The sequence below is a fragment of the Bombina bombina genome, chromosome 6 (genome assembly GCF_027579735.1).
Source record: "Bombina bombina isolate aBomBom1 chromosome 6, aBomBom1.pri, whole genome shotgun sequence".
Classification (NCBI taxonomy): Eukaryota; Metazoa; Chordata; class Amphibia; order Anura; family Bombinatoridae; genus Bombina; species Bombina bombina.
The window spans coordinates 1,054,184,892-1,054,195,810 of record NC_069504.1 but is presented as its reverse complement, the minus strand read 5'-3'; the positions used below and the strand labels follow the sequence as shown (position 1 = coordinate 1,054,195,810).

Sequence of the window (10,919 nt, the reverse complement as noted above, 5' to 3'; positions counted from 1 at the left end):
TTCCCAATTTGAATTGAGCGCGCTCAATCCTTTCGACCTGATATTACACTGAAGTGGGCATGACCCAGCACGCCCCCAACCCTGAATCAACAAGGCTAGCATGGCGGGTATGTGAGGATGGCAGGGGGTAGGAGACAATCTGAAGAGACTATCAGACTCAGTGGCGGCTCTCTAATTAGGCTAATTAGGCGGCTGCTTCAGAGCCGCCACTGCCTGGGGAACAATTAAATAGTGAGCCAGATCTGCAGCAAAAACTTACTCGCCACTGCATAAATTTCACTCGCCAATTGCGAGTTGGCGAGTGGAATTTTTGAGCCTTGTATATATATACACACACACACACATATATATATATATATATATATATATATATATATACACACACACATATATATATATATACACACACACACATATATATATATATATATATATACATATATATACAGACACACACATATATATATATATATATATATATATATATACACACACACACACATATATATATATATATATATATATATATATATGTGTGTGTGTTTTTTTAATACAGTATATTAATACAGTAAAAATTAAAATTAAAACTGGTCTCTCTGGCCTGTATGTGTTTTATCATGTATAGTATATCCAGTTGTCCTACAGTGTGCATCTTGATACAAGGTAGAGTACCTGCTTCATCATTATGCAATGCAACATTCACATTATCAGTGTACAAGTCTTTAGAAAAGCATCATTTTACAGAGCAGCATGTTCATGATCAGGGTCAGTCCCCTCAGCATCATTATATAGTGCTTAATATCAGTTTATAGAACCTCATGATCCTTATGCACCACTGTGTTTTAATATCAGGGTATACACTAGTCACCATTATACAGTGCAATGTGTGTGAATGTATATCTATGTATATATATATACAGTCCAGAGTAGTCACTAAAACTTGTAATTCTCTAATAATAATAAATAACATAACATGTATAGTGTGTTTATATATATATATATATGTGTGTGTGTGTGTATAAACAAGGGGAAAACAGCGCTTACAAATTATATTCTAAAACAAATAAAAGCAGAAAAACATATACACACATATATAAAGTGCAAAGTATGATATATGATAATACAAGTCCAATTGGTGACTTTCTATAATGTAGATCCCCTTACCAGAAATTACCTCAATCTAATGAGGTAAGTTGCCTCACTGCAAGGGGTTCCGGTAGAGATGTGTCTAGTATGATGAAGGATATCTTTAATAATCTATCTACCTCTTGGAGTATATAGTTTCAAACAAATTTACTTCTCTTTGTCTCTTCCCATGATATTTTAATATTTCATCCACCTCTTGGAGTATGTAGTTGCAAACAAATTAACTTCTGTTTGTGTCCTCCTAAGGTGGTATGCCCTGTGGATGAAAATAAACGTATATAGCAGCACCAAAAATAGAAACTCAAAAATGACTGCTCACTGTTATCATTGGTGTATATACCCAATTGGACTTGTATTATCATATATCATACTTTGCACTTTATATATGTTTGTATATGTTTTTCTGCTTTTATTTGTTTTAGAATATAATTTTTAAGCGCTGTTTTCCTCTTGTTTACATGTTTTACATATATGTATAGTGGTGAGTTATACTCACCTATCTTATTTGTTTTTTTAACAGCTGCTGATTATTCTCCCCCTCACTGGCGCATTCCTTAGTGCTGCTTGTTTTCAGATAAGAGCTCTGACCTGTAACACTCTACTTGTTTACCCATATATATATATATATATATATATAATGTATGTATGTATATATAAAGTGGCGTCACCGCTGCGGGGGCTGCGGACCGCACATGGGTGTCATACCGCACTGGGTGACACCAACCCTAGTGACGCCAATGAGAGGCTTCCACCCGCTCTTACCCAGGCGATCGGGCCTGTATAGTGACAGGCATCGCCAAGGCTTCACGTTTTGCGCGGTGACGTCACGCACGTGATGACGTCACTGTGCAACTATTTAAAATAGACAATGCAAAGTATAGGGAAAGGGGTCATGCTGCTTATAAGCCTGTATCTCAGGCATCTATGCAGCTACAGACCCCCAAGACCTACCGTTGGAAAGGTAATCGCCTAACCTTTCCAACAGTATAAGTCTTGGGGATCTGTAAAAAAAAAAAACATAAAAAAAAAAAATTCAGCTTAGCACCCAGGTGGGAAAGTGCTTAACACTCAAAGGGTTTAAAGGGACAGTCTAGTCCAAAACAAACTTTAATTATTCAGATAGTGCATGTCATGTTAAACAATCTTCAAATTTACATCTATCACCAATTTTGCTTTGTTCTCTTGGTAGTCTTAATTGAAAGCTTAACCTAGGAGGTTCATATGCTAATTTCTAAGCCCTTGAAGGCCTCCTCTCATCTCAGGGTATTTTGACAGTTTTTCACCACTAGAGTATGTTAGTTCATGTGTTTCATATTGGTAACACTGTGCTCACGCACGTGGAGTTCCTAGGAGCCAGCACTGATTGCAAGTCTGTCAAGAGAACTGAAATAAGGGGCAGTTTGCAGAGGCTTAGATACAAGATAATCACAGAGCTAAAAAATGTATTAATATAACTGTGTTGGTTATGCAAAACTAGGGAATGGGTAATAAAGGGTAATAAAGGGATTATCTATCTTTTAAAACAATAAATATTCTGGTGTAGACTGTCCCTTTAAACTTGTGTCTATTATCTCTGAGAACAAAGCAAATGTTCAGTTCTCTATAGAGTTCTGTATGATCTGCCATTTATTAAACTGTAGCACGTTTGTTATAATGGCATTATAGCCTATTCCAGGGGTAACCATTGTTCATACGTATTTTTCAATTTGTTTTTATTTTTCCCACTTTAATAACCTTATTAATGTGTTACAGTCTGAGGTTTCCCTAATAGGGTTGAGTAGATTTGAGGATTGCTGTTTTAGTGTTTCTTCATTTTTTGGTTGCTATTTTTGAAAACCTGTCACACATCTAATACGTGAGCAACATCCATTTTAAGATAAGGAAATAAATGATTTGATTAAATGATTTCAAAATGTTGTATCAAAGTTACATGAATTTAAAGGAGAAATAATTGTAAGGTTTATTATAGGGGATTAGACTGCTGCACAACTACAATAGAGCAGCTTTTCCTCCTTTTTTAACACTTTACAAGTATCAGTTAGTGAAGCACTGCATCTTCGCCGTCTTCAAGCATAAAAGGTAAAGAAACCCAACCTTTTTCTTTTCTGATTCATTCAGATGAAGCGTCCAATTTTAAACAACTTTCTAATTTAATGCTATTATCAATTTTTCTTTGTTCTTTTGGTATCTTTTGTTAAAAGGCAGAGATGTAAGCTTAGGAGCCGGCCCATTTCTGGAGCCCTATATGGCAGCAGTTTTGCAAGAATGTTATCCATTTGCAAGAGCACTAGATAGCAGCACGATTTCCTGCCATGTAGTGCTCCAGATGCCTACCTAGGTATCTCTGCAACACAGAATATCATGGGAACAAAACAAATTTGATAATAGAAGTAAAATGGGAAATTCTTTAAAATGATATGCTCTGTCTGAGTCACAAAAAAAATATTTGGGTTTTCTATCCCTTTAAGTGTTTTTGTTAAAGTTCCACACCTTACTGTAGAGAACATAGTTTGTGTTTGTGCCGAATTTCTATTAATGTAAGAAGATTTTAAAAACACACTTTTTGTCACTTCTGTTTGTAAAAACCCCATGCAAAAGATCTTGTTCGCCAATAAATAAAACGGAACTGTAAACTCTTAAACCCCGACCATTTAAGAAGACAAAATGACTGTAGCTTACAGTCATTAAAGAACTCACTATCTAAATGTTATTTCTAGGTGTCGCTGTGTGATTTCCGTTTCTCGTGTTTCCTTCAGATCTCATTAGCTGTATGAGATATCTGTCTATTATATACATATATTGTACCTATGTAAATGTCTTTACTGCCCACTACTGAGGGACCATACAATAGAGCTGCATATCGGTTAAACAAATTGGATCATGGGGCATATTTTATCAAGCTCCGTACGGAGATTGATGCCCTGTGTTTCCAGAAGTTATGAAGCAGCGGTCTAAAGATGTATAGAGGCCTATTTATGAAAGGTCTTGCGGACCTGATCCGACAGTGCGCTCTCCGTATTCAGCTTGCACCAGCAGCTCACAAGAGCTGCTGGTGCAACGCCGCCCCCTGCTGGCCGCCAGCAGGGAGGTGTCAATCAACCCGATCGTATTCGATCGGGTTGAATTGCGGCGATTCCTGTCCGCCTCATCAGAGCAGGCGGACAGAGTTATGGGAGCAGTGGTCTGAAGACTCGCTAGAAACACGGCCCTTCAAACTCCATACGGAGCTTGATAAATGGGCCTCATAGTGTCATGCTGATACTTCACACATTAAGGTAAGGTTTATTTTTATAGTTTTTTTCTCTCTCTCTGTCTCAGATTTTACAGCTTCCCATAGTAGTTCTGCTGTTCCAGTCAGTAAACTTATATTTGTCTGCACCTCCATGCTTCCTCCTCAGTCTTTACCTTGCTTTGCTCCTGTTGGCTGCCCTCAATCTCTTAAACCAGCCCTAAATCCATATAACCAGCTAACTTCACACCAGAATCACATTGAAAAACATATTAAATTAATCCACAGTGGAGGAATTTATATATTTATTTACTTATTAGTACTGCTTAGGTCCAGTTTCACATATTGCAATTTATTTTTTTAAATGATTAAATCAATAAATCAATAAATTGATTTAGTTGTTTTTTGGGATGTTGGGGTGGCGAGCGATACTGCATGGGGGGATTGATCATAATATTTATAATAATGTTATACATTGTTGAGACTCTGAACGCTATATAATGCTCAGGACACTTGCACGCTCCTGAATTATGTTATTCAACAAAGGATATGAAGTGAACAAAGTCAATTTAATAAGAAAGTAAATTGGAAAGTTGTTTATAATTATATGCTCTGTCTGAAATGTTAAAGTTTAATTTTGCTTTCATGTTCCTTTAAAGGGACATTAAACTGCTGAATATAACTACAATAAAATGGTTACTACTCACTATGCTATTGTATTTTCCTCCTGTTCCTACAGCTGTCAGAAAGTGCACAGCTTCTGTCACAGGATGCAGAAATAGGTGACCTACAAGATGGCGGCGCCCAGTATAAAATGCAGAGCTTTTCTAGCTATATTCTGTAATTAGCTAAAATAAAGAACAACTTTAAATAGAGCTGCAGGTATAATACCCCATGGTGAGTAGTAACTGACCTACTGTAGTTATACCCAGCAGTTTAATATCCCTTTAACATTTCTAACACTATAAGGTCATTATATGGCATCTTGGGTCGTGCTGGTGAATGGAGGCTGAAACGAAAGGAATAATTAGCTTTATAGCATGGCAGATGCCAACGACAAAAGCGAATTACAGACCTTTCGTAAATATAGATCTGTTCTAAGAAATACTTAGAGACTTTGGTACCTGTGTTTCCATATAATTAATAGAGCAGCGCACATCTGTGCACTCGATCCGTGCAACAGCTCTCAGATTTACAACAAACCCCTGTTTCTAACTTGCTATATATGTGCTGTCTATTTTTATCATATCTCACTACAACACTTCATATGCTGAAGCACAACAATATCTTTAAAAAAAATAATCCCCAAGAGGCATAATATGACATGAAATAATTCTAAATACATCTGTTGGTGCAGATTTAAAGGGAAATGCTTATAAAGTATCCTGGCCATGACAATTATAGGGACAGTAAACATAGGAATGAACTACTAGGTACATAATTATATGATATAAGGCTAGTCATACCTGTGAAAAAGAAAGTAAATAAAAGATTTAAGCCCCCAAAAGTTTATTACTGTACCTGCATCTCTGTGCTTTTAGCAGCTATAGTTTTTTTTTTTTTTAAATCACAACACACGCTTACTGTCTACTCACAGTGAGCCTGATTGCTCCATTCAACTAACTGTAGAGCGCTCCCTTTCTTGGTAAAGCTGTTGGCTGCTGTATCCAGCATGGGAGTACGCTACATTTAGGATTATAGAGCAAGGCTGTGATGCAATTTTAAAAAAACTGCAGCGCCTAAGAGGATGGGAGCTCATAGTTTTAATTTAGTTTATTTTTCACAGATATGACTATCCTTATGTTACAGAATGTAACATTAATTCTGCATTTACTGTCCCTTTAAATCTAATCAAAGCTATAGCAGTCATGCAAAGGTTTAATTATAGCAAACCAACGGCTAGATTTAGAGTTTTGTCAGCCAATAGAATGCGAACTCAATCTGATTGGCTGATCGGATCAGCCAATTGGATTGAACTTGATTCTGATTGGCTGATTCCATCAGCCAATCAGAATTCTCCTACCTTAATTCCGATTGGCTGATAGAATCCTATCAGCCAATCGGAATTCGAGGGACGCCATCTTGGATGACATCCCTTAAAGGAACCTTCATTCGTCGTCTAGTCGTCGGAAGAAGAGGATGGATCCGCGGTGGAGGTCTTCAAGATGGAGCCGGTCGTCATCGGATGGAAGAACATAGAAGATGCCTCCTGGATGAAGATGTTTGCCGGTCCGGATGTCCTCTTCTGCCCGCTTGGATCAAGACTTCAGCCGGAGGATGGATGTCTTCAGCCCCCCGCTTGGGCTTGGATGAAGACATCGGAGCCTGGACGGATCGCTGATACCCGGCGAGGTGAAGATAAGGTAGGAAGATCTTCAGGGGCTTAGTGTTAGGTTTATTTAAGGGGGGTTTGGGTTAGATTAGGGGTATGTGGGTGGTGGGTTGTAATGTTGGGGGGGGGGTATTGTATGTTTTTTTTTCCAGGCAAAAGAGCTGAATTCTTTGGGGCAAGCCCCGCAAATGGCCCTTTTAAGGGCTGGTAAGGTAAAAGAGCTTTTCTATTTTAATTTTAGAATAGGGTAGGGCATTTTTTTATTTTGGGGGGCTTTGTTATTTTATTAGGGGGCTTAGAGTAGGTGTAATTAGTTTAAAATTGTTGTAATATTTTTCTAATGTTTGTAAATATTTTTTTATTTTTTGTAACTTAGTTCTTTTTTATTTTTTGTACTTTAGTTAGTTTATTTAATTGTATTTAATTGTAGGTATTTTATTTAATTAATTTATTGATAGTGTAGTGTTAGGTTTAATTGTAACTTAGGTTAGGATTTATTTTACAGGTAATTTTGTAATTATTTTAACTAGGTAGCTATTAAATAGTTATTAACTATTTAATAGCTATTGTACCTGGTTAAAATAATTACAAAGTTGCCTGTAAAATAAATATTAATCCTAAAATAGCTACAATATAATTATAATTTATATTGTAGCTATATTAGGGTTTATTTTACAGGTAAGTATTTAGCTTTAAATAGGAATAATTTATTTAATAAGAGTTAATTTATTTCGTTAGATTTAAATTATATTTAATTTAGGGGGGTTTTGAGGTTATGGTTAGACTTAGCTTTAGGGGTTAATACATTTATTATAGTAGCGGTGAGGTCCGGTCAGCAGATTAGGGATTAATAAGTGTAGGTAGGTGTCGGCGACGTTGAAGGGGGCAGATTAGGGGTTAATTAATATAGGGGTCGGCGGTGTTAGGGGCAGCAGATTAGGGGTACATAAGTATAACGTAGCTGGCAGCGGTGTGCGGTCGGCAGATTAGGGGTTAAAAAATTTTAATCGAGTGGCGGCGATGTGGGGGGGCCTCGGTTTAGGGGTACATAGGTAGTTTATGGGTGTTAGTGTACTTTAGAGCACAGTAGTTAAGAGCTTTATGAACCGGCGTTAGCCCAAAAAGCTCATAACTCCTGTTTTTTTTCTGCGGCTGGAGTTTTGTCGTTAGATTTCTAACGCTCACTTCAGCCAAGACTCTAAATACCGGCATTAGAAAGATCCCATTGAAAAGATAGGATACGCAATTGGCGTAGGGGGATCTGCGGTATGGAAAAGTCGCGGCTGCAAAGTGAGCGTTAGACCCTTTAATGACTGACTCCAAATACCAGCGGTAGCCCAAAACCAGCGTTAGGAGCCTCTAACGCTGGTTTTGACAGCTAACGCCAAACTCTAAATCTAGCCGCAAGTATGTGGTGTATGAGTATTGCTAGTTTTTTTCACAGCTAGTAGCTTACACTTTGGCTTAACCATTAAATTGGTCTTTTAGGAAATATGTTATAATAAATATTGATTGAACAGTTGGGCTCTCCTTGTCACTTGAATATATAAAAAAAACCTTTATTTATTAAAGGGCCATAATAGTAGAATAAATAATTAGAGCATGTAATGTTAAGACTATTTACCCTTTACTACTGTCTGTTTATCCCCTGCAAAGTGGGTTCCAAGCAAAAACCTCAGCTGATCCCCAATTAGCAGTGCTAATCGCACAAGCGGATCTGAGCGGAGGTATTTATATGATTAATTCCTTTGCGGGGGTCACTAAACACAAATTGTAAACTACATGATTTTGAACCTTCATATCTGAGAATAATTTTGCAATGAAAACTGCAGCTTTATTTTGTCAAATGAGCATATTGTTTTATGTTTGTTCATTTTCACTGGTTTCCCAATCACAAACTAATATTCAGATATAGCACAAACTCTTTTTGCACATGTTCAGTTGAGAGACTGGGGAAGCCTGCACTGATTCAACTAAGTTACTTTTACAAAGAATGCTTCTCCTATCATAATTGTTCATACAAAACTGATAATCCACCTTTTTACAAACATGTGACTGCTGAGAATCTCAGGAGGGAGGGTGAAGTAAACAAAAGCTTGCATAAATTGTCTAAAAGTATTAACTGAAACTTCCCTTGGAGAAAGTAAAACAAGTACAAGTTTTAGATGTATTTTACAGCAAAAGGCAGCACAATAAATAATAAATGTATATTGCAATAATGTTTCACTTGCAGTAATGAAACATTTTATACATTGTTGAAATGTCAAGTTTAATGGTCCTTTAAGACATATTTTACTTTGCAAATTTAAGTTTCCTGTTTGATATTGAAACAAATTGTCTATAATCATATTGTAGATTGGTAATATTTTTCTCTGTCTTTTTGTCCCAGTACAATGACTATGTTCACTATATCGAGCCATGTTTTAAGGGCATCCTTGTACAAGCAGACAGGGACAACAGAGAGGTGAGTTTTTTCTATGCTGTATACTAAGCTACAACAATTTGTTGCAGAATCTGAGGTTGATTATACTGCCAATAATTAAATCTATCAAGAAGCAATGCTGTGGTATTTTACTATGTGATTACATAGCTCTGGATAAGATTACTAATGCTCATGGTGAGTACGAATTTATCAATGAACAATGTAGTTACATTTTTCTTAAAATATTTTATTAAATAAAATTGATATAATTATAAAGTGTTATAGTTGTTAACCTTTTCATGACAGGGTCAATTTGTCTACATCGCAATAACGTTCCGACGTAGACAAATTGAAGTGCACGATCGCAGGATTTCAGTTATGGGATCTGGTCAGGGGGCGTCCCTATGACGCTGGACACGCTCTCCAGACCACGATCGCATCCAGAAAGTGCCGTTGGCTTCAAGACATTTTATTCCGTCCTAACGGCGCTATAACCCAGCACGGTTAGGATGGAATAGAACGCCATAACGGCATTAAAAGGTTAATAGTTAAATTAGGTATAATTGTTAGTTATTTAAAGCTGTGTATCTTAAACTGGGGATTAGGTCCCCCATGAGGTTGCTTAAAGATTTTTTGGGGACCCCACAAACATTTGATAATATACTGAGTATGTTTGTATATGTATGAGTGTTTGTGTGTGTGTATGTATGGGTGTTTGTATGTATGACTGTGTGTGTATGTATGAATGTGTTTGTGTGGATGAGTGTTTGTGTGTATGTAGTAGTGTACTGTTTTTATGTATGTATGAGAGTGTTTGTGTGTATGTATGAGTGTCTGTGTGTATGTATGAGTGTGTTCATGTGTAGTATGTATGAGTTTGTGTTTGTTTGTGTGTATGTTTGAGTGTTTGTGTGTAGTATGTATGAGTGTGTGTTTGTGTGTACATATGTATGAGTGTCTGTGTGTATGTATGTATGAGTGTCTTTGTACACTCACCGGCCACTTTATTAGGTGCACCTTGCTAGTACCGGTTTGGACCCCCTTTTGCCTTCAGAACTGCCTTAATTCTTCGTGGCATATATCCAACAAGGTGTTGGAAACTTTTCTCAGACATTTTGGTCCATATTGACATGATAGCATCACGCAGCTGCTGCAGATTTGTCGGATGCACATCCATGATGTGAATCTCCTGTTCCACCACATCCCAAAGGTGCTCTATTAAGTTGAGATCTGGTGACTGTGGAGGCCATTGGAGTATTGTCATATTCAAGAAACCAGTTTGAGATGATTTGAGCTTTGTGACATGGTGCATTATCCTGCTGGAAGTAGTCATCAGAAGATGGGTACACTGTAGTTATAAAGGGATGGACATGTTAAGCAACAATACTCAGGTAGGCCATGGCATTTAAACATGGCTCAATTGATACTAAGGGACCCAAAGTGTAGCAAGAAAATATTCCCCACACCATAACACCACCACCAGCAGCCTGAACCGTTGATACAAGGCAGGATGGATCCATGCTTTCATGTTGTTTACGCCAAATGCTGACCCTACCATCTGAACGTCGCTGCTGAAATCAAGACTCATCAGACCAGGCAACATTTTCCAATCTTCTATTGACCAATTTTGGTGAGCCTGTGCGAATTGTAGCCTCATTTTCCTGTTCTTAGCTGACAGTATTGGCACCCGGTGTAGTCTTCTGCTGCTGTGGCCCATCTGCTTCAAGGTTTAACGTGAGATGAGAGACATGGTATTCTGCATACCTTGGTTGTAACGAGTGGTTATTTGA

General features: G+C 37.4%; 1 protein-coding gene and 1 long non-coding RNA gene across 2 annotated transcripts in view; one reads left to right on the top strand and one right to left on the bottom strand.

Moving 5' to 3' along the window:
- Positions 1-10,919, top strand: part of CACNA2D4 (calcium voltage-gated channel auxiliary subunit alpha2delta 4) — a 1,345,448-nt gene that overhangs the window by 405,720 nt on the left and 928,809 nt on the right. Inside the window, exon 9 of the mRNA XM_053718853.1 lies at positions 9,097-9,171. Coding sequence (XP_053574828.1) covers positions 9,097-9,171 — 75 coding nt within the window. The remainder of the gene's footprint in view (positions 1-9,096; positions 9,172-10,919) is intronic.
- The window catches only part of LOC128664141 (uncharacterized), a 326,605-nt gene that overhangs the window by 126,783 nt on the left and 188,903 nt on the right, over positions 1-10,919 (bottom strand). The gene's annotated exons all lie outside the window — the stretch shown is intronic.